This window comes from Bombina bombina, chromosome 2, assembly GCF_027579735.1.
Source record: "Bombina bombina isolate aBomBom1 chromosome 2, aBomBom1.pri, whole genome shotgun sequence".
Taxonomy (NCBI): Eukaryota; Metazoa; Chordata; class Amphibia; order Anura; family Bombinatoridae; genus Bombina; species Bombina bombina.
The window spans coordinates 1,093,918,265-1,093,943,781 of record NC_069500.1 but is presented as its reverse complement, the minus strand read 5'-3'; the positions used below and the strand labels follow the sequence as shown (position 1 = coordinate 1,093,943,781).

The following is a 25,517-nucleotide window of genomic DNA, read 5'->3' as shown; positions in this document are numbered from 1 at the left end:
ACCTCAGAGATGTTCAAGTGAGATTTTCTAGTCAGCTTTTTACAGCTGTGCTGCATCACATTCAAATGCATCAACATTTGGGTATCATGTCCCTTTAAAGGGACAATAAACACACTGAGATTTTTTTTTATAAAATGTTTAGTTATGTATAATGACACAACTTTGCAATATACTGTATTTATTTTTCCCCCTTTCATCTAACTTAGTTTTTGAAAATTGAGCAATTTTCAGAACTTGAAATGCACCATGCTGACTTAAGAAGGCTAGCTCTGCTACATGTCTGTCCCTAAGAGGATTTATCAGCTAACAACTGCAAAACAATGGGTAGCATTGTTGTCTGTGGACTAAAGCACAGATTTAGCTCCTGCAAGTGTGGTTATTTAAAACGAAGTGCAGTAGAAAACATGTTATTTGGTTTTCAAATCTGTAAGACTTAGCTGACATGTTGTTCTGTAGCAAAAAAAACATATATATAAGAAATTTTATGCAGGTTGTCGCCAGTAGAACAGTATATACAGGTAATGGGCAGCAGGTAATTAAAGGTAATGACTAGACAGGTCACTCAACTAGGAGGAGGCCAAGCATGTTAAAAAGGCAAAGAGCACAGGCTGCTTACAGATAGCTGAAAACACGTGACTTCACCTGAGCAAGTAAAAACAATAGCACTTTACAACAAGACTCTCGACAGAACAATCTAAATTTGATGTTGGATTAGGCCGTTTTTTGCCAATTGGGTCAGTACAGACACGTGCTAAAATCATACCTGAAGCAGCCTACAAGTCCCATATTGCTACTCCGATTGTACATGGTGGTTTTATTGTTCTAGTCTAGGTCATGTCATCAAAGTGGCAAAAGTAAGAAACCTCATGTTTTCATTTATAATATACTGTATAGCAAATAGGAACACATTCAAACCATAACAGTATGGAACTGAGGGAGTGGGAAGAAATAGGTGTGGAAGGGAGACAGAAAGGAGGGAATGGTTAATCAAAGGAAAGGGGGTAATATATTTAAGATTCTAAATAATCATTTAAAGGAAAATTAATAATAAAAGTAAAATAGAAAGTTGTTTAAAATGGCATGCTCTGTCTGAATCATGAAAGAAACCTTTTGAGTTTCATATCCCATTAACCAGATAACTAATCCAGTTAGCCTATCTTTGGTGCCACAAAGAGACCTAGACACATAACCTTTCATCCTAATAGGAACTGAACTTCTAATGTAAGTGGTCGCCTGTTACCATGACAAAGATAATAGCAGAAAACCGTATTGTCAAGGAAAAGTCACTGTAATCCTGGGCTTTTTCACAATGTATTGTGTATAAAGCAACTTTCTAGTTACTAAAAGAAGGAGAATAATACATCTCCTGTTGTATCAATATAAGTATTTGTCCACAACTAGCTTAAATTACCAGACACAAACTAGCTAAAAGTCCATTAGACAAGGTGCAATGTCAAAAGGTTCCAGCAATTGTAAAACTGCTCCCTAAAGTTTCTTGTAGAACATCTATGAAGAAAGTATTCTCATGTTGTGAGAGCAACACGGTGTCATTACAAAGGGTAGAATCCTTTTGACCAATCAAATGATAAAAAGGAGAAATTGTAGATGAGGATGCGGAATCTGTTGGCGCTCTACAAATACCTGATAATAATAATAATAATAATATACCGATTACCTATATGGTTATAATTAATCATGACATAGGTATGATAACTCATGCCATACAAATCTACACCATGTTATACCAAATGAGAAGCCTGATTAGTATCATTTAGAGGTTAGGACACCCACAGAGCAGTCATTATTTGATATGCTCTAAATATACATTTCAGGATTATAATTTTCAAAGGTATGACTCACTATTACTCTGGTTAGATTAGACAAAGGCTAATTATGAATTTAGGTTTAGAGATTTTTTATGAAACTGTGATTCAGAATATTTTTCTTTATTAGTAAGTCTTTTTGATCATACATTTTAAAGGGACAGTAAATTCAAAATTAATTGGATTGTAGAAAGCATTAATTTTTAAACAACTTTAATATATTTCTATTATCAATTTTGCTTAGTTCTTTTGGTATCCTTTTTTTAAAAGTAGGTTATTTTTTAGGAGTGTGCACGTGTCTTTAGCCATCTGTCAGCAGTGTCTGCAACAATCTTTATAGGAATGTTTAAAATACCTGGAAACACTGCTCCAATAGAAAGATAAAGACACATGCACTCTCCTAAGCTCTCAAAAGCCTACCTAGCTTTATTCTTCAGCAAAGGATATCAAAGGAACAAAGCAAACTTGAAGCTATAATAAAACTAGAAATCTGAATCTCAAATGTTTCATTTTGACTTTACTGTCCCTTTAAAGCACACAACTGAAATATGGGACATGAAGGAGCCCAAATACCTACCCATACTATTTATGTTATAGTTTGAAACGTTAAACTGTGCAGCAAATGAAGCCGCACTAAGCAGATACAGAACTGCACTCTTTATACAGCCCCTATTTAGCTGTGTGACCTAACCGGACAGGTTAGGATTACACTGCAGAAACAAGTATATTGTGAAATTAATCAGCTAAAAGTAATAAGTAAATTGACCCAAGAGATGCATCTTTTTTTTATAGTAAGATTTAATAATTATTAAATAAATGAAAGAAACAAAATCTCTCTATACACAGTATTAAATATTTAATAAAAAATGTGCATAGTGTTTTTTTATTAATTATAATAGTTATTTTTTCTACATTTCCCTTGAAGATATTATTTTTTTAGGATAGAAAATTAGTATTTCTATGATTTTGCAGTTGTAATTTTTATTATGCATTTTTTTACAGTGATTATTTGAACAACTATTTATATTAGTACAATGCATATGTTAATACTACTTTTTAATGCTCACAAACTGTAAAACATAACCAGTCACCTTATATATTATTTCTACAGGAAGTCAGACGTTTTTTCACACGTTTTACATGTTTTCTTTCTGTTAGATACATAGAATTAGTTTCTTATATTTAGATGGGCAATATTTTTTCAGGTATATTCATATAGTAATAATGAACCATCTGGGCTTAGCTATAGCTGTTAACTTCAACTCCCATTAAGCTCCAGGGAAAAAGAAAGTATCTGTTCTGCTCTCTTAATCACTAACCAGGCGTTTTATCTCAGTATTGCAAGGGTTAATGTGTATATATAATGGTTAACGTGTGAAGCATTACTTTTTTTTGTAAATGTAGTTTTTAAGGGGCTTCTCTATTCGTTCTGACATGTGGGACACAGGATTAACACCTCTCAGGAAAGCTGTTAGAAATGAAATCCTACCGTGTGTTTCTGATTGTTTAATGATCTCTGTGTTTTTATTTTTTGTAAAAAAAACAGTTTTTCTCCCATACTATATTTTATATTTTTTTACAGGCAACTTACCTTCCTTAGAGATCACTTTGAGAGAAAATACTACTTCTATTTCTATTTTCTGAGCTTAAAAACCTGGATAAAATTGTGACCTTAATGTAATGTATAGCAGCACATTACTATAAGTGTTCTACTCAATTATATTTTATCACTTATGAAAAGGGGGCCTTTTTCTTTTTAGCATTCCCTGTTTTGTTTTTTCACTTGTAACAGGAAATTCTTGCGGAGTAAATCATTTTTCTCGTAGCAGAGCCAATACAGAAAAGGCATCATAAACCGTCTCCTGGCAGTGGGAATTATTTTCAGACGGCCCTTTGCTCGGGGCCTGCGTCTGTTTTCCTTTTTCTTTTTTATTTCTTTTTATTTGCAACAGTGCTGTCAAATAAAACATGTAACAAGAAAATGTGCTCTGTCAAAAAGGGAAATCCTAGTGCCTGCTCCTTTTTTTTTTTCATAATAAAAAATACCTCTATCATGTGCGTGTCTGGTATTACTAGAAATCTGAAACATAGAAGACTGTTGGGAACAGCTATTTTGTTTTAATTCTATAGATATTTATTTTGTGCACTGCAAGAACATATATAGAGGATTTTGTTATATGCTGCACAGATACATTTCAAGTGAAATATCATGTAAATAATAGGGATGGGCAAATGTGCTGAAAGTGTAATTTGTTCCATTAAAATTCAGTAATAGATTATTTCCATTTTTCGAATTTTAGTTTAGTTTTCGAATGTTCATAATTTTGAATGTAACATTCAATTTAACAAATACTATTCTGAAGTTCAGTAGTTCATGCGTTAGGGAATTTAGTAAATTGATGCATAATAGATACAAATATATCAATTTGAATGTTTCTATTTAGAATATTGCATAATTCGATTATTACCTCAATTCTAATTTTTTTAATTTGAATATTGCATAATTCGAATTTAATTTTTAAAAAATTAAAATTGAATATTACATTTAAAGAATTCATTGGAAATACTATTACATTAAACAAATGTTAGAATGTTGCAAACATTAAAAATTTGAACTAACGAATGTGTTAAAATTAGTTTCATTTTTTTAATTTTGCAAAGCATTTGCCCATCCCTAGTCAATAAGAAATACACTAAACCTAAATTACTTGAAAGCGAAGCATCTCATGCAGTATTGATATGCTATGCCACAGTTACTCATATAAAACAAGCAAACAAAAAAATACATTAAAACTATTGCCCAGTTGTTTGGAAAATTATTATATCTGCAAAACATAAAATTAACATAATTGTTTATTTTTTTATTCCATAGACACCAATTTAGTACATATGAACCAATGAAATATGCAGATACATTTTGATATTTTTTTCTTCTCTGTAACACTAATCTGTAACACTAATGCATTTCATTTAAAATATCCTGACAATAAAAAAAAAATATGCCGACAACCATTATATGGAAATGCGGTTCCTCATGCAGTATTTACAGTTGCTGATATAAAACTAAAACTACTGCAGTAAAATGAATGACTATTTGTAATTTCAATATGAAAGAAGCATAATTGAAAATATTTGTAAAACTTTTTTATGTTTAATATTTCAGGTAAACTAACTCAGGTAGTGTTTGGACATTGGGATGTTGTAACTTGCTTGGCACGATCAGAATCCTATATCGGAGGGGACTGCTATATATTGTCAGGATCGCGGGATGCAACGTTACTACTTTGGTATTGGAATGGCAAAAGCAATGGCATTGGGGACAATCCAAGCTGTAAGTAAACATTTATTTTTTACTATTATAATCACACACTATTATCCCCTTTTTTCTACTAGGATAATGTGAAAACATCCTTGTATATCATTTTATTATGAGCTACAGTATATCTATCACTAAAACACACATATGCTTGGTTGTATCTCTAAAAAAAAAAAGGCTGGAAAATCTCACAACCAACCCAAATACACAATTTTTGTTGCATTTCAGAAATAGTAACTGGAGTATGCACTATTACATTTAGTAACCATGGTAACATGGCTTTATATATTGCTAGTGTTCTGTTTTCGTAACACACCTCAGGCTGGAATGACTATCTTTCCCAGCACCAGAAGTGGGCAGCCTCTTATCTATTATATACATTTTATTTAATACCTACAGCTCTGAAGTACTGCAACATATAAATTGCTCAAATCTGTTCATTTAAAGCGACATGAAACCCAAATTTATTCTTTACTTTTTCAGATAGAGAATACAATTTTAAAAAAGTTTCCAATGTACTTCTATTATCAAATTTGCTTTGTTCTCATGTTGTTGTTTGTGGAAGAGATATCTAGATAGGTAGAATGCACGTTTCTGGAGCTCTACATGATAGGAAATAGTGCTGCCATCTAGTCTTCTTGATAATGTATAACATGGTTGCAAAACTGCTGCTATATAATACTGCAGACACATGCACACTCCTGGAATTATTGTTCTGCTTTTCAACAAAGGATAACAAGAAAACAAAGAACATTTGATAATATAAGTACATTGGAAAGTTGTTTCAAATTGTATGTTCTATCTGAATCATCAAAGAAAGAAAAACATTTTTTTGTCCCTTTAAACATGAAAGAACAGCAGTTTTTCTTTATTTTTTGTACTCCTATCAGGTTTGATCAGATGTTTTTGCTTACCGACAAACTTACTGAACTGCTTGACTTGAAATTTGAATTAAAGATAGTCCGGAATAACTTGTGTTGTTTTTTTTTTTAAATCTTTTTATATTTTATTTTTTTCTATTCAGTAGATTTAATGTTTAAAAAAATATGACAAATTTATGCCATGAATGGTTTTGGGTAAACATATTTAGTACAGTTGGTTTGTAATTGGATATCAATCCATTTTCCTTTTAAGTTTTTTTTTTTTATATTTTGAATTTCTCCAACATTGGTGTGTCCGGTCCACGGCGTCATCCTTACTTGTGGGATATTCTCTTCCCCAACAGGAAATGGCAAAGAGTCCCAGCAAAGCTGGTCACATGATCCCTCCTAGGCTCCGCCCACCCCAGTCATTCTCTTTGCCGTTGCACAGGCAACATCTCCACGGAGATGGTTAAGAGTTTTTTGGTGTTTAAATGTAGTTTTATTCTTCTATCAAGTGTTTGTTATTTTAAAATAGTGCTGGTATGTACTATTTACTCTGAAACAGAAAAGGATGAAGATTTCTGTTTGTAAGAGGAAGATGATTTTAGCAGACAGTAACTAAAATCGATTGCTGTTTCCACACAGGACTGTTGAGATGAAGTAACTTCAGTTGGGGGAAACAGTTAGCAGACTTTTCTGCTTAAGGTATGACTAGCCATATTTCTAACAAGACCATGTAATGCTGGAAGGCTGTCATTTCCCCTCATGGGGACCGGTAAGCAATTTTCTTAGTTAAACATAAAAGAATAAAGGGCTTCAAAAAGGGGCTTAAAAACTGGTAGACATTTTTCTGGGCTAAAACGATTGCTTTACTAGGCATATTATGCAGATTCTAACTAATAATTGGTATTATAATCTTGGGGAACGTTTAGAAAAACGGCAGGCACTGTGTTGGACACCTTTTTCAGATGGGGGCCTTTCTAGTTATAGACAGAGCCTCATTTTCACGCCATTAATGCGCAGTTGTTTTTGGAGAGCAAGGCATGCAGATGCATGTGTCAGGAGCTAAGAATCACTGAAAAAGCTTATAGAAGGCGTCATTTGGTATCGTATTCCCCTCTGGGCTTGGTTGGGTCTCAGCAAAGCATATAGCTGGGACTGTATAGGGGTTAAATGTAAAAACGGCTCCGGTTCCGTTAATTTAAGGGTTAAAGCTCTGAAATTTGGTGTGCAATACTTTTAATGCTTTAAGACACTGTGGTGAAATTTTGGTGAATTTTGAACAATTCCTTCATACTTTTTCACATATTCAGTAATAAAGTGTTTTCAGTTTGAAATTTAAAGTGACAGTAACGGTTTTATTTTAAAACTTTTTTTTGTGCTTTGTTGACAAGTTTAAGCCTGTTTAACATGTCTGTACCATCAGATAAGCTATGTTCTATATGTATGAAAGCCAATGTGTCTCCTCATTTAAATTTATGTGATAATTGTGCCATAGTGTCCAAACAAAGTAAGGACAGTAATGCCACAGATAATGCTATTGCCCAAGATGATTCCTCAAATGAGGGGAGTAAACATGATACTACATCATCCCCTACTGTGTCTACACCAGTTATGCCCACACAGGAGGCCCCTAGTACATCTAGTGCGCCAATACTTATTACCATGCAACAATTAACGGCTGTAATGGATAACTCCATAGCAAATCTTTTATCCAAAATGCCTACTTATCAGAGAAAGCGCGATTGCTCTGTTTTAAACACTGAAGAGCAAGAGGACGCTGATGATAACTGTTCTGACATACCCTCACACCAATCTCAAGGGGCCATGAGGGAGGTTTTGTCTGATGGAGAAATTTCAGATTCAGGAAAAATTTCTCATCAAGCTGAACCTGATGTTGTGACATTGAAATTTAAATTAGAACATCTCCGCGCACTGCTTAAGGAGGTGTTATCTACTCTGGATGATTGTGACAATTTGGTCATTATGTAAGATGGACAAGTTCCTAGAGGTTCCGGTGCCCCCCGACACTTTTCCTATACCCAAGCGGGTGGCGGACATAGTAAATAAAGAGTGGGAAAGGCCCGGCATACCTTTTGTTCCCCCCCCTATATTTAAGAAATTATTTCCTATAGTCGACCCCAGAAAGGACTTATGGCAGACAGTCCCCAAGGTCGAGGGGGCGGTTTCTACTCTAAACAAACGCACTACTATTCCTATCGAAGATAGTTGTGCTTTCAAAGATCCTATGGATAAGAAATTAGAGGGTTTGCTTAAAAAGATTTTTGTACAGCAAGGTTACCTTCTACAACCAATTTCATGCATTGTTCCTGTCACTACGGCAGCGTGTTTCTGGTTCGAGGAACTAGAAAAATCGCTCAGTAAAGAATCTTCGTATGAGGAGGTTATGGACAGAGTTCAAGCACTTAAATTGGCTAACTCTTTTGTTTTAGATGCCGCTTTGCAATTAGCTAGATTAGCGGCGAAAAATTCAGGGTTTGCTATCGTGGCGCGCAGAGCGCTTTGGCTAAAGTCTTGGTCAGCGGATGTGTCTTCCAAGACAAAATTGCTTAACATTCCTTTCAAAGGTAAAACATTATTTGGACCTGATTTGAAAGAGATTATTTCAGACATCACTGGGGGAAAGGGCCACGCCCTCCCACAGGATAGGTCTTTTAAGGCTAAAAATAAGCCTAATTTTCGTCCCTTTCGCAGAAACGGACCAGTCTCTAATTCTGTATCCTCTAAGCAAGAGGGTAATACTTCACAACCCAAACCAGCCTGGAAACCAATGCAAGGCTGGAACAAGGGTAAGCAGGCCAAGAAGCCTACCACTGCTACCAAAACAGCATGAAGGGATAGCCCCCGATCCGGGACCGGATCTAGTGGGGGGCAGACTTTCTCTCTTTGCTCAGGCTTGGGCAAGAGATGTTCAGGATCCTTGGGCGCTAGAAATAGTTTCTCAAGGTTATCTCCTGGAATTCAAGGAACTACCCCCAAGGGGAAGGTTCCACAGGTCTCAATTATCTTCAAACCAAATAAAGAGACAGGCATTCTTACATTGTGTAGAAGACCTGTTAAAGATGGGAGTGATACATCCAGTTCCAATAAGAGAACAAGGAATGGGATTTTATTCCAATCTGTTCATAGTTCCCAAAAAAGAGGGAACATTCAGACCAATTTTGGATCTAAAGATCCTAAACAAATTTCTCAGGGTACCATCGTTCAAAATGGAAACTATTCGAACGATCCTACCTACTATCCAGGAAAATCAATTTATGACTACCGTGGATTTAAAGGATGCGTACCTACATATTCCTATCCACAAGGAACATCATCAGTTCCTAAGGTTCGCTTTTCTGGACAAGCATTACCAGTTTGTGGCACTTCCATTCGGATTAGCCACTGCTCCAAGGATTTTCACAAAGGTACTAGGTTCCCTTCTAGCGGTTCTAAGACCAAGGGGCATTGCAGTAGTACCTTACTTGGACGACATCCTGATTCAAGCGTCGTCCCCGTCAAAAGCAAAGGCTCATACGGACATCGTCCTAGCCTTTCTCAGATCTCACGGATGGAAGGTGAACAAAGAAAAAAGTTCTCTGTCCCCGTCAACAAGAGTTCCCTTCTTGGGAACAATAATAGATTCCTTAGAAATGAGGATTTTTCTGACAGAGGTCAGAAAATCAAAACTTCTAAGCTCTTGTCAAGTACTTCATTCTGTTCCTCGTCCTTCCATAGCGCACTGCATGGAAGTAATAGGATTGATGGTTGCAACAATGGACATAGTTCCTTTTGCACGAATTCATCTAAGACCATTACAACTGTGCATGCTCAGACAGTGGAATGGGGATTATACAGACTTGTCTCCGACGATTCAAGTAGATCAAAAGACCAGAGATTCACTCCGTTGGTGGCTGACCCTGGACAATCTGTCACAGGGAATGAGCTTCCGCAGACCAGAGTGGGTCATTGTCACGACCGACGCCAGCCTAGTGGGCTGGGGCGCGGTCTGGGAATCCCTGAAAGCTCAGGGTCTATGGTCTCGGGAAGAGTCTCTTCTCCCGATAAACATTCTGGAACTGAGAGCGATATTCAATGCTCTCAGAGCTTGGCCTCAACTAGCAAAGGCCAAATTCATAAGGTTTCAGTCAGACAACATGACGACCGTTGCATATATCAATCATCAGGGGGGAACAAGGAGTTCCCTGGCGATGAAAGAAGTGACCAAGATAATTCAATGGGCGGAGGATCACTCCTGCCACTTGTCTGCGATCCACATCCCAGGAGTGGAAAATTGGGAAGCGGATTTTCTGAGTCGTCAGACATTCCATCCGGGGGAGTGGGAACTCCATCCGGAAATCTTTGCCCAAATAACTCAATTATGGGGCATTCCAGACATGGATCTGATGGCGTCTCGTCAGAACTTCAAGGTTCCTTGCTACGGGTCCAGATCCAGGGATCCCAAGGCGACTCTAGTAGATGCACTAGTAGCACCTTGGACCTTCAACCTAGCTTATGTATTCCCACCGTTTCCTCTCATCCCCAGGCTGGTAGCCAGGATCAATCAGGAGAGGGCCTCGGTGATCTTGATAGCTCCTGCGTGGCCACGCAGGACTTGGTATGCAGACCTGGTGAATATGTCATCGGCTCCACCATGGAAGCTACCTTTGAGACAGGACCTTCTTGTTCAGGGTCCATTCGAACATCCGAATCTGGTTTCCCTCCAACTGACGGCTTGGAGATTGAACGCTTGATTTTATCAAAGCGTGGGTTTTCAGATTCTGTAATAGATACTCTGATTCAGGCTAGAAAGCCTGTAACTAGAAAAATTTACCATAAAATATGGAAAAAATATATCTGTTGGTGTGAATCTAAAGGATTCCCATGGAACAAGATAAAAATTCCTAAGATTCTATCCTTTCTACAAGAAGGTTTGGAGAAAGGATTATCTGCAAGTTCTCTGAAGGGACAGATCTCTGCTTTATCTGTTTTACTTCACAAAAGACTGGCAGCTGTGCCAGATGTTCAAGCATTTGTTCAGGCTCTGGTTAGGATCAAGCCTGTTTACAGACCTTTGACTCCTCCCTGGAGTCTAAATCTAGTTCTTTCAGTTCTTCAAGGGGTTCCGTTTGAACCCTTACATTCCGTAGATATTAAGTTATTATCTTGGAAAGTTTTGTTTTTGGTTGCAATTTCTTCTGCTAGACGAGTTTTCAGAGTTATCTGCTCTGCAGTGTTCTCCGCCCTATCTGGTGTTCCATGCAGATAAGGTGGTTTTGCATACTAAGCCTGGTTTTCTTCCGAAAGTTGTTTCCAACAAAAATATTAACCAGGAGATAGTTGTACCTTCTTTGTGTCCGAATCCAGTTTCAAAGAAGGAACGTTTGTTACACAATTTGGACGTAGTCCGTGCTCTAAAATTCTATTTAGAGGCTACTAAAGATTTCAGACAAACATCTTCCTTGTTTGTTGTTTATTCTGGTAAAAGGAGAGGTCAAAAAGCGACTTCTACCTCTCTTTCCTTTTGGCTTAAAAGCATTATCCGATTGCCTTATGAGACTGCCGGACGGCAGCCTCCTGAAAGAATCACAGCTCACTCCAGTAGGGCTGTGGCTTCCACATGGGCCTTCAAGAACGAGGCTTCTGTTGACCAGATATGTAAGGCAGCGACTTGGTCTTCACTGCACACTTTTGCCAAATTTTACAAATTTGATACTTTTGCTTCTTCTGAGGCTATTTTTGGGAGAAAGGTTTTGCAAGCCGTGGTGCCTTCCATTTTGGTGACCTGATTTAATCCCTCCCTTCATCCGTGTCCTAAAGCTTTGGTATTGGTTCCCACAAGTAAGGATGACGCCGTGGACCGGACACACCAATGTTGGAGAAAACAGAATTTATGCTTACCTGATAAATTACTTACCACGGCCCGCCCTTGTTTTTTAATCAGGTCTGATGAATTATTTTCTCTAACTACAGTCACCACGGTATCATATGGTTTCTCCTATATATATTTCCTCCTGTCCGTCGGTCGAATGACTGGGGTGGGCGGAGCCTAGGAGGGATCATGTGACCAGCTTTGCTGGGACTCTTTGCCATTTCCTGTTGGGGAAGAGAATATCCCACAAGTAAGGATGACGCCGTGGACCGGACACACCGTTGGAGAAAGTAATTTATCAGGTAAGCATAAATTCTGTTTTTCTAAGCCTAATTTATATAAATTTTTTAATTTTTCTGACAATGCTCTGATTAGTAAAAGAGGAAAATCAGAATGCACAGTTCCACACAATAAACTGATACAATCTAAAAATCTGTGGCGCTGAGTACAGCTTAATAGAAACTATATGGCTTATAATATGAATAGAGAAAGATGAAGGTAAATTTATAAAATAAATTAAATTAATTTAATGTAAGTTGATCAATAAAAATTCATGAATAAACACTGGAAAAGTCAATTAAAAATCGAATTACATAGAGGATATATAGTTCATACAAATACACAGCATGCCAAACATTTCATAAAAATACACTTCATAAAAAACACACTTAAAACCAGGGCCGTCTTTAATATTGACTGGACCCTGGGCAAAAATGTTCTTGGGCCCCCCCACCCCATGCAATTTCGCTATCCACACCAACATCCCAAAAAACAACTAAATACATTTTTTTGGTGGATCATCCACTGCTGGGCTAATCATTTAAAAAAAAAAAATAAATTGCAATATGTGAAACTGGACCTAAGCAGTACTAATAAGTAAATAAATATATAAATTCCTCCACTGTGGATTCATTTAATATTCTTTTGAATGTGATTCTGGTGTGAGGTTTGCTGGTTAGAGAGGAAGAGATTTAGATTTAGCCAACAGGAGCAAAGCAACGTAAAGACTGAGGAGGAAGCATGGAGGTGCAGACAAATATAAGTTTACTGACTGGAACAGCAGAACTACTATGGGAAGCTGTAAAATCTGAGACAGAGAGAAAATAAAAACTATAAAAATAAATCTTACATTAATATGTGAAGTATCAGCATGACACTATACATCAGCCACAGCAGCACATGTTGCTTCTTTGCTAGGAACAAGTTCCCTCTCACCCTGCACTAGACAATGCTGCATGGGGAGGGGCGTGTGTGCACTCACTTATTCTTCCCACTGACACCTTTCTACAAAGCACTGTTCCCCTAACAAACTTCAGTTAGTTGATCTTAGGGCCACAACAGAAAGAGCAGGCCTAAGGGGACCAGTAGACTGGATGCTGTCTGTCCAAGGCTGCATGGACACAGTGTGAGATGAGTCACACAGCCTCAAGACTGAAGAGAGCAGTGTATGCAGCTGCACAGATGCTCAAATCCTCACGTGCCTGCCGCTCCTGCTGCATGCGCCTACAGTCAGCCATACCCAGAAACAATCCCCACAACCAGAGCAGTTACCTGGTAACAGTGGTAACCCCAGTAGGACCTTTTCTGATGCAGTGGAAATGGCTGGATGCAGAGTTAGGGCTTTGCATTCAGTGCTGCACAATGCACATCTAAAACAGCACATGGCAATAGCTTGGCATGTCACATGACACCGGCATGGTCTGGCACAGTTTTTAAAAAAAAAAAAAAATATAAGCAGAGTACTTTTGATTGTGACAGTATTATAATTGAATGTGTGTGTTCCCCATGTCACATCAGCAGTCTGGTATGAACCATAAAAAAAAAAAAAATTATTTTTTTTTAGGACTCTTGGGCCCCTCAACAGAGACTGGGCCCTGGGCAGCTGCCCCTTTTGCCCTGTGTTAAAGACGGTCCTGCTTAAAACAAGCAAATAAAACAGGACCGGAGTATCCTCAATTAATATGCTCAATTGGAGTGTAGCAAACAAAAGAACTCAGGTGATGCCAATACATCCAGTGATTACAAACAGAGTCCTATGAGCAAACGTCTCTTTAGCGAATCTTGCACGGCAAGATAAATTTCCTATAAGGAGAAAGGAGAGACAAGAAACTCTTGTTACCAGCAAGAAAATATCCACAATAATGGTATTCACTTTTACTTACACCGGAGGGTGTCGAAAGTCTCTCAAAAACTTATACGGGAATCCAGTACCTTATATAGGGCATTTAAAGCGCCAAATAGATTTAATTATTTAATCGTTTACAAAATGTGTAAAAAATTAATTTGATTATTTAATTGTATAAAAAGTTGAATTAATTGAATAGTTGATTGGAAAAAACACTTGTTTAAAACCAAAAGATTTTGTAAACCACATTGGAATTGTTTGCAACGGACCAGAACAGTAGATACTATCCATATAAAGGTAGCTGGTATCAACCGCTCACAATCTTACTTAAAACGGTGAATACATGTTAAAAAATAACTTATCAATTAGGTCCTAATTAGTACGCGTGAAGAAGGGGTAAATCCTATATTTATATAATGTATAACAGAACATAAAAAATAGGACATAATGAAATAGGACATTTAAAATAGAAAAATGAATAAACTCATCCTTATAAACAAAATTATATTGGATAAAATTTGGAAGTGGCAGGATTAGAGGACTTTCAATAGTTAGTTATATTTACTAAATAGGCTATTTGGTCTAATTCCTATTCATAAGGAACATAATATTGTTGCTAGTCTAGCTTTTGACTCTAGGGGGTTCTATTTCATCAATGTTTTTATTTTTATTGCCTATACAACTAGTATAATTCATAAGATATAAAGTGTATTTTATTAGTCTCAGAGAAAACAGCCTATCTCAAATTCTTGATTTAACCCTTTAGGGGTCAATGTTTTAATTTCAAAGATCCATTTACTCTCTAATTTTAGTAAACTATTGAGTATATCGGTTCCCCTCCAATTCTTTTTAACTCTTGCAATACCTGTATATGTTAAACATCTCTTATTTGCATTTTTGCAACTTGAAAAGTGTTTTGGTATAGGGAGTTCTTTGTTTCTTTCCTGGTCATGGTTCTCTATTGATAACGTGCTCCCTAATCCTGTCCCTAAGGGGCCTTTCCGATTCGCCTATAAATTGTAGGCCACATTTACATTGCAAAAGGTAGACAACATTTTTATCTGAACATCTAATTTGTTTAATTTTATAGCTCTTCCCTATTACATTTGATTTTTTTTTTCTGCATGTTTGCAGGTCTTACATGTAAGGCACGGGAAAAAATAATTTGTCACTTTGCCTATAAGGTCTTAATCCCTATTACTTTTCTTCTTTATTTCTATAGGAGCTAAAATTGATTTTAAATTTTGCTGTTTTTTTGTAAACTATGTTTGGATACTTGAGGTAACAGCTCACCTATTCTCTCATCACTTTTTAGGACTGCCCAATGCTTCCTAATAATCCTTTCTATTAATCCTTTCTATTAGGTAATTATTTTGACTATACTTAGTGATAAAGGGGATAAATAGTTCTTTATCGTCTATTCTCTTATGTGTGACATTCCTTTTTGTCATCAGATCTTTTCTATCTCTTGTTTTTACATCATCTTTAATTGCTGTAATTTCTGCTTCTTTGTAACCTCTTGCTATAAATTTATCCTTTATCATTCCAGCTTGTATATCATAATCCGTATCACTACTGCAATTTTTTTCGAATTCATAATAGCTGCCCCTTAGGAATATTGTTCTTCCATTTCTGATGGTGGCAGCTAGTCTGATGGATATAATTATTTGCATCAACAGTTTTAAAATGTGTCCTAGTGTTGATGATATTATTAGTGATATAGATTTCTAGATCTAAAAAGTTTATTTTTTCATTACTAATTTCTATTATTATTTTTCATCTCCAACATAAATTGTTCGAACTCAGATTGGGTTCCCTTCCAAATAAGTACTATATCATCGATATAGCGTCTATATAGGACCAGATTTGCCGCAAGTATGCTAGCTTCAAGGAATTCTTTGTTATAGGAAAAGTAATTATGGTTTAGTATAAAGTTTATACCCTCCAAGATAAAAGAATTTTGTAAAGGTTTTATAGTGTCATCTTTGTCAAGGAAAAGTATTGCTTCCAGCCCATCTTTATGGGAGATACAGGTATACAATGAAGTTACGTCACAGGTCACAAACCAATAATTTTCTTCCCATTTTATATTTTCTAGTAATTTAAACACATCTGTGGAATCTTTCAAAAAAGAAGGCAGATCTTTTACATACTTCTGCAAGTAGACATCAATATATTCAGATATTATAAGTTATTGAGCTAATCCCTGATACTATCGGCCTCCCTGGTGGGACAAATCAGCTTTATGGATCTTTGGGAGGCAGTACAGTAATGGAATTTTTGAAATATTTAATGAGAGATTTATTTTCTTTTTTATTTACTATCCCCTCTTTGCTAGCTCTATCTAGAACATTTGTGTGTTACATTGTAATGTCGGATTTTTTGATATTTTACTGTAAATATAGGCATCTCCTAAAATATTCTCACACATTTTATCATAGTCTTCAGAATTTAAAATAACTATCCCATCCCCCCTTATCCGCCAGCTTCAGCACTATTTTTTCATTTTCTTCTAATTCTCTGATAACTTTAAGCTGTTTACCGGTAAGATTTTAACGTACTTTGTTGATTTTTTCATCTTTGATGTTTTCAATGTCCCGAGTTATTAGCTTTTCAAAAGTCTCGATCGCATGACCTTTGTCATACCTAGGGTAAAAACTAGATTTCTTTTTTAAATTTGAGTGTACAGAACCATTCTGATCCACAAGACTTGCTTTTTTTCTCAATTTCAGTTTTCGCAATCCATCTTTTTACAGTAAGTTTCTTAATGAATTTATGGGCATCTGTGTAAGTTCCAAACCTATCTAACTTGCTAGTAGGAGCAAATGTAAGATCTTTACTTAGAATATCTTTATGGGTTTTGCTAAGTTTAAAATCACTTAAATTAAAAATCCCTTTATGTTTAGTTAGTCCCAATTCTTTATTTTTTTTGTGACCATTTTGTTCCACCTCTACTTCCCTTTTTTTTCGTATATTTCTTTGTGGTAAAGCACCTTCTTGTGCTATTCTTTGACCTACCCCTAAAAAATAATGGTTAACTCTATTTTGGCCATCCTTTTTATAGTTTCCATTCTCCATTGGTCTAGAGGGACTTGGTCTAGGGGAATTATAACTGTTTTCCTCTATATGTCTTAAAGGTTCATATCTATTCTCTAAAGGTAATCTTATTTTTGTATTGGTGTCAGTGTTTCTATTTCTGTTATGATAATGATTAGTAAAATGTGTTGTATTAGACCTCCAATTCTAATGCATGGTTGAATCATTTTTATTTCTTTCAAATCTGTTGTTATTGTAGTAGTGTCTGTTATGATTATAAAATCCAGAATCCCTATAAGGCCAATGGTTCCTAAAATCTGTTAAATCCCTGATGTTTCTCTGTTCATTAGTATAATTTCTATTGTTATCATTTATATCTTACTAGTCCTAAAGCCCGTTCACACGGGCCGTGTTGTGTTATATTTAATTCTCTCTCTCTCTCTCTCTCTCTCTCTCTCTGTGGGTGCGCGTGCGATCAGCTGCAAGAGTTTGTCTGAACTGCGCATGACGGCTTCAGACAAACTCTTGTCTTTTATAATATAGGATATCTGTGTATGTGTTATTGTAGTTCTCTGGGAATATCTATCTGGAGTTTTCTTGGTGGTTTCTTGTCTAACACTCCTCCACCTATGTGAGATGTATTTAATATATTCAGGGTTCTGTAGATGGGTTAAATAATCTTCTTTATCTCTATTAAATTTACTTATTTTTACTTTCAATAATTCCTCTTTGGTGGAATCCATTATTTTTTTGTATCTCTTTTTCTTTCTTTTTATATTCTTCCAACTCATTAACTTCCTGTAATTTTTCTTCTAATTCTAATTTTTTCAGGATTTCATTTCTATATTCTTTGGCTTTCTAAACTATTTTTTGCAAGCACAGTTAATCCCCTGTTTTTACAATAGTCTGATTAGTAAAAGTCAATGTAATTTTTTTGTGTGTTCCCTACAACTAATAATAATAATACAGAACACAGATTAAATGCTAACTGAGAAATCTTAAAATTACAAATGGGAAGAGGCTTAAAATGATTTTTTGGTGTACTGCTAAATATATGGGAGACAGATCGCCACTGAACACAATTCACTTTTGTCTAATTCTGAGAACATGTTTAATTTTCTATGTAATGACATTATAGAATAAGGAATCTGGTAATAGGATGTGTCACAATAAATTAAATATATATATAGATATATAGATATATAGGGTTACCATATTGCTGCTTTAAAAGGGACATATATGAAAAATACATATGTCAGGATTCTTATACAAAATATTTCTTTAAACAGCCCTGACATGTAATTTTCATGTGTCCCTTTTTAAAGCAGCAATATGATATCCACACACATATATGTGTGTGTGTGTGTATATATATATATATATATATATATATATCATGTCAAATTATATTGTTTCAAAGGTATGCAAAAAGAAATGAGAAGACAATCTTATATCTTATTTTAATATGTAAAACTTATAAAAGCAGCACTAAATCAACAAATTCCATGCAAGAAAGTACACGTTTCTGATATGCACGAATAACTTTTTCTCCTGTTAAGTGTAGTCAGTCCACGGGTCATCATTACTTATGGGATATTAACTCCTCCCCAACAGGAAGTGCAAGAGGATCACCCAAGCAGAGCTGCTATATAGCTCCTCCCCTCTACGTCACACCCAGTCATTCTCTTGCACCCAACTAATAGATAGGATGTGTGAGAGGACTGTGGTGATTAAACTTAGTTTTTTATATCTTCAATCAAAAGTTTGTTATTTTAAACGACACCGGAGTGTGTTGTTTCCTTCTCAGGCAGAATTTGAAGAAGAATCTACCTGAGTTTTTGTATATGATCTTAGCGGACGTAACTAAGATCCGTTTGCTGTTCTCGGCCATTCTGAGGAGTAAGGTAACTTCAGATCAGGGGACAGCGGGCAGGTTCACCTGCAAAGAGGTATGTTGCAGTATATTATTTTCTAAGGAATGGAATTGACTTTGAAAATACTGCTAATACCGATATAATGTAAGTACAGCCTTAAATGCAGTAGTAGCAACTGGTATCAGGCTGACATGTATATATGTTTACACTTAAGTATTTCTGGGGAATGGCACTTCACTGGGAAAATACTGTATGCATATAACTTTTAGCCTAACTTGCAGCGTGAGCGACTAGCAGCAGGCTTTTTAATGACATTTCATATATTAGATTTTAAACGTTTACTGGCATGTTAAATCGTTTAATTATCTGAGGTACTTGGTGAAAATTGTTTTGGGCTTTATTTTCCACATGGCTGTCGTTTGTTTTAAATTAAAACAGTTTACTGAGCTTCCCTCACTGTTGTAGTGTGAGTGGGAGGGGCCTATTTTGGCGCTTTTACTATGCATCAGAAATTCAGTCACAGTCTGTCTTTTTCTCCCTGCATGATCCAGGACGTCTCCACAGAGCTCAGGGGTCTTCAAAACTAGTTTTGAGGGAGGTAATCACTCACAGGAGACCTGTGAGACTGTGCTTGACTGTGATAAAAACGCTTATATTGTCAATTGTTATACTTTTTTTTTTTCTGATATTAAGGGTTAATCATCCATTGCTAATGAGTGCAATCCTTTGCTAAATTTGGTTTATATAACTAATCCGGTTCATTTTTATTTAACTGTGTCAGTTTTTTTGTGTGCTTCTTAAAGGCACAGTAACGTTTTTACATATTGCTTGTAAATTTAGTTGAAAAGTATTTCCAAGCTTGCTAGTCTAAATGCTAGTTTGTTTAAACATGTCTGACACAGAGGAATCTCTTTGTGCAATATGTTCAAAAGCCAAGGTGGAGCCCAATAGAAATTTATGTACTAATTGCATTGATGCTACTTTAAATAAAAGTCAATCTGTACATGTTAAGCAACATTCACCAGACAACGAGGGGGAAGTTATGCCGACTAACTTGCCTCACGTGTCAGTACCTGCATCTCCCGCTCAGGAGGTGCGTGATATTGTAACGCCAAGTACATCAGGGCGGCCATTACAAATCACTTTACAAGACATGGCTAATGTTATGACTGAAGTTTTGTCTAAATTGCCAGAACTTAGAGGTAAACGAGATCACTCTGGGATGAGAACAGAGTATACTGATAATGCTAGGGCCATGTCTGATACTGCGTTACAATTTGCAGAGCATGAGGACGGAGAGCTTCATTCTGCGGGTGATGGATCTGATCCAAATAAATTGGATTCAGACATTTCAAATTTTAAGTTTAAGCTGGAAAACCTCCGTGTATTGCTAGGGGAGGTGTTAGCGGCTCTGAATGATTGTAACACAGTTGCAATCCCAGAGAAAATGTGTAGGTTGGATAAATATTTTGCGGTACCGACAAGTACTGACGTTTTTCCTATACCTAAGAGACTTACTGAAATTATTACTAAGGAGTGGGACAGACCCGGTGTGCCTTTCTCACCCCCTCCTATATTCAGAAAAATGTTTCCAATAGACGCCACCACACGGGACTTATGGCAAACGGTCCCTAAGGTGGAGGGAGCAGTTTCTACTTTAGCTAAGCGTACCACTATCCCGGTGGAGGATAGCTGTGCCTTTTCAGATCCAATGGATAAAAAGTTAGAGGGTTACCTTAAGAAAATGTTTGTTCAACAAGGTTTTATATTACAACCCCTTGCATGCATTGCGCCTGTCACGGCTGCGGCAGCATTTTGGTTTGAGTCTCTGGAAGAGACCCTTGACTCAGCGACATTAGATGAGATTTCACTTAAGCTTAAAACCCTTAAGCTAGCTAATTCATTTATTTCTGATACCGTAGTACATTTAACTAAACTTACGGCTAAGAATTCCGGATTCGCCATTCAGGCACGCAGAGCGCTGTGGCTAAAATCCTGGTCAGCTGATGTAACTTCTAAATCGAAACTACTTAACATACCTTTCAAGGGGCAGACTTTATTCGGGCCCGGTTTGAAAGAAATTATCGCTGATATTACGGGAGGTAAAGGCCATGCCCTGCCTCAAGACAGAGCCGAACCCAGGGCTAGACAGTCTAATTTTCGTACCTTTCGTAACTTCAAGGCAGGAGCAGCTTCAACTTCCTCTGCTCCAAAACAGGAAGGAGCTGTTGCTCGCTACAGACAAGGCTGGAAACCTAACCAGGCCTGGAACAAGGGCAAGCAGGCCAGAAAGCCTGCTGCTGCCCCTAAGACAGCATGAAGTGAGGGCCCCCGATCCGGTAACGGATCTAGTGGGGGGCAGACTCTCTCTCTTCGCCCAGGCTTGGGCAAGAGATGTCCAGGATCCCTGGGCGTTGGAGATCATATCTCAGGGATATCTTCTGGACTTCAAAGCTTCTCCTCCACAAGGGAGATTTCACCTTTCAAGGTTGTCAACAAGCCAGATAAAGAAAGAGGCGTTTCTACGCTGTGTACAAGACCTTTTACTAATGGGAGTGATCCATCCAGTTCCGCGGTCGGAACACGGACAAGGGTTTTACTCAAATCTGTTTGTGGTTCCCAAAAAAGAGGGAACCTTCAGACCAATATTGGATTTAAAGATCCTAAACAAATTCCTAAGAGTTCCATCATTCAAGATGGAAACTATTCGGACAATCTTACCCATGATCCAAAGAGGTCAGTACATGACCACAGTGGATTTAAAGGATGCTTACCTTCACATACCGATTCACAGAGAACATTACCGGTATCTAAGGTTTGCCTTCCTAGAGAAGCATTACCAGTTTGTAGCTCTTCCCTTCGGGTTGGCTACGGCTCCAAGAATCTTTACAAAGGTTCTGGGCTCTCTTCTGGCGGTACTAAGACCGCGAGGAATTTCGGTAGCTCCGTACCTAGACGACATTCTGATACAAGCGTCAAGCTTTCAAACTGCCAAGTCTCATACAGAGTTAGTACTGGCATTTCTAAGATCGCATGGGTGGAAAGTAAACGAGGAGAAGAGTTCTCTCTTACCACTCACAAGAGTTCCCTTCTTGGGGACTCTTATAGATTCTGTAGAAATGAAAATTTACCTGACAGAGGACAGGTTAACAAAGCTTCTAAATGCTTGCCGTGCCCTTCATTCCATTCAACACCCGTCAGTGGCTCAATGCATGGAGGTAATCGGCTTAATGGTAGCGGCAATGGACATAGTTCCTTTTGCACGCCTGCACCTCAGACCGCTGCAATTGTGCATGCTAAGTCAGTGGAATGGGGATTACTCAGATTTGTCCCCTACGCTGAATCTGGATCAGGAGACCAGAGATTCTCTTCTATGGTGGCTTTCTCGGCCACATCTGTCCAGGGGGATGCCCTTCAGCAGGCCAGACTGGACAATTGTAACTACAGACGCCAGCCTACTAGGTTGGGGTGCTGTCTGGAATTCCCTGAAGGCTCAGGGATCATGGACTCAAGAGGAGAGTCTCCTTCCAATAAACATTCTGGCTTGACCTCAGTTAGCAACTCTGAGGTTTATCAGGTTTCAGTCGGACAACATCACGACTGTGGCTTACATCAACCATCAGGGAGGGACAAGAAGTTCCTTAGCGATGATGGAAGTATCAAAGATAATTCGCTGGGCAGAGTCTCACTCTTGCCACCTGTCAGCGATCCACATCCCAGGGGTGGACAACTGGGAGGCGGATTTCCTAAGTCGCCAGACTTTTCATCCGGGGGAGTGGGAACTTCATCCGGAGGTCTTTGCCCAAATACTTCAACGTTGGGGCAAACCAGATATGGATCTCATGGCGTCTCTCCGGAACGCCAAGCTTCCTCGTTACAGGTCCAGGTCCAGGGACCCGGGAGCGGTCCTGATAGATGCCTTGACAGCACCTTGGACCTTCAGGATGGCTTATGTGTTTCCACCCTTCCCGATGCTTCCTCGTTTGATTGCCAGGATCAAACAGGAGAAAGCATCAGTGATTCTAATAGCGCCTGCGTGGCCACGCAGGACCTGGTATGCAGATCTAGTGGACATGTCATCCTGTCCACCTTGGTCTCTGCCTCTGAGACAGGACCTTCTAATTCAGGGTCCTTTCAAACATCAAAATCTAATTTCTCTGAAGCTGACTGCATGGAAATTGAACGCTTAATTTTATCAAAGCGTGGATTTTCGGAACCAGTAATTGATACCTTAATACAGGCTAGGAAACCTGTTACCAGGAAAATTTACCATAAAATATGGCGTAAATACTTACACTGGTGCGAATCCAAGGGTTACTCATGGAGTAAGGTTAGGATTCCTAGGATATTGTCTTTTCTACAAGAAGGTTTAGAAAAGGGTTTATCTGCTAGTTCGTTAAAGGGACAGATCTCAGCTCTGTCCATCCTTTTACACAAGCGTCTGTCAGAAGTTCCAGACGTTCAGGCTTTTTGTCAGGCTTTGGCCAGGATTAAGCCTGTGTTTAAATCTGTTGCTCCGCCGTGGAGCTTAAACTTAGTTCTTAACGTTTTACAGGGTGTTCCGTTTGAACCCCTTCACTCCATTGATATCAAGCTGTTATCTTGGAAAGTTCTGTTTTTAATGGCTATTTCCTCGGCTCGTAGAGTCTCTGAATTATCAGCCTTACATTGTGATTCTCCGTATCTGATTTTTCATTCAGATAAGGTAGTTCTGCGTACTAAACCTGGGTTCTTACCTAAGGTAGTCACTAACAAGAATATCAATCAAGAGATTGTTGTTCCATCATTGTGTCCTAACCCTTCTTCAAAGAAGGAACGACTTCTGCACAACCTAGATGTAGTCCGTGCCCTGAAATTTTATTTACAGGCAACTAAAGATTTTCGACAAACTTCTTCCCTGTTTGTCGTTTATTTTGGACAGAGGAGAGGTCAAAAAGCATCTGCTACCTCTCTATCCTTTTGGCTTCGTAGCATAATACGCTTAGCCTATGAGACTGCTGGACAGCAACCTCCTGAAAGGATTACAGCTCATTCTACTAGAGCTGTGGCTTCCACTTGGGCCTTTAAGAACGAGGCCTCTGTTGAACAGATTTGCAAGGCTGCAACTTGGTCTTCTCTTCATACTTTTTCCAAATTTTACAAATTTGACACTTTTGCTTCTTCGGAGGCTGTTTTTGGGAGAAAGGTTCTTCAGGCAGTGGTTCCTTCCGTATAGAGATCCTGCCTGTCCCTCCCGTCATCCGTGTATTTAGCTTTGGTATTGGTATCCCATAAGTAATGATGACCCGTGGACTGACTACACTTAACAGGAGAAAACATCATTTATGCTTACCTGATAAATTCCTTTCTCCTGTAGTGTAGTCAGTCCACGGCCCGCCCTGTTTTTTAAGGCAGGTCTAAATTTTTTAATTATACTCCAGTCACCACTGCACCCTATAGTTTCTCCTTTCTCGTTTGGTTCTCGGTCGAATGACTGGGTGTGACGTAGAGGGGAGGAGCTATATAGCAGCTCTGCTTGGGTGATCCTCTTGCACTTCCTGTTGGGGAGGAGTTAATATCCCATAAGTAATGATGACCCGTGGACTGACTACACTACAGGAGAAAGGAATTTATCAGGTAAGCATAAATTATGTTTTTTTCATTCAGTGTATTATTTCCATGTCAATATATTCATTATATGAGCATACATGTTTGTTTTTATTTTATTATATATAATTTGTATTCTTTTAAGTATTATTAAAACACACTACACAGTCTAGTTTGCATACAGATTTCATTTTATTTATTTATATATATATATATATATATATACACATATATATACACATACAGTGTGTGTGTGTGTATATATATATATATATATATATATATATATATATATTTATTTATTTATTTATATTTTATTTTTCCCAAATCATAAACTGTCACTGTGTTCTTCTGAACCACCGCACATTTTAGCTCAAGGTTTTTTTTAGCCCAATTTATTTGAGGATGCATGGGGCTCAGCTATAAATGTCTGAGATTATATTAGTCAGTAAGTAACTTATGTTGACAAGAGCCAGGCCTGATAGTTACGTCAGAATTTTATATGTAGTTTGTTAAGAATTGAAAAAAAAAAAATTTGGACAACTTCACTTAATTACAGAAGATATTGGTAGTGTGCAGTTGTTTGTTAAGCACAGACATAAAATCATGTTTTAAATGTAAAATGTAACTTGTGTTTTATATGTTTCTTATGCAACAGTCAGCAGTAGATGTTTGTCTTATAGTTTATTCCCTGGTGCCTGGTTTTCTTTAAACAACCTTATTTTCTCAGAAACCTCTTGAAAACATGCTTGATATTTGAACACAACCTTTGATAGGTGGGCTGAACATAAGGGAAGCCTTCTTTGCTAAAAGAAAATAATGATCTCAGTCCCATAGAAACATACTAGCAGCTTATTTTCTAGGAACACAAGACACCTGTACCTTTCAGAAATCATTATCAAAGTTAACAGCAGATTAAAACGATTTTGTCCATTTATCCTGGATGTTTCCATACCTGTTTTTAGTTTTAAAACCTTTTGTGTGTGTGTTTTGGTCTTATTTGTAAAATCTGTTTTCCATAA

The 25,517-nt window shown here is 37.4% G+C and overlaps 1 protein-coding gene across 2 annotated transcripts in view; it reads left to right on the top strand.

Annotated features, from left to right (window-relative positions):
• LRBA (LPS responsive beige-like anchor protein) overlaps positions 1 to 25,517 on the top strand; it is a 1,331,662-nt gene that overhangs the window by 1,242,213 nt on the left and 63,932 nt on the right. For both annotated transcript variants that reach the window (XM_053703733.1, XM_053703731.1), the window contains exon 43: positions 4,987 to 5,154. In XM_053703733.1, the coding sequence (XP_053559708.1) occupies positions 4,987 to 5,154 (168 nt within the window). The remainder of the gene's footprint in view (positions 1 to 4,986; positions 5,155 to 25,517) is intronic.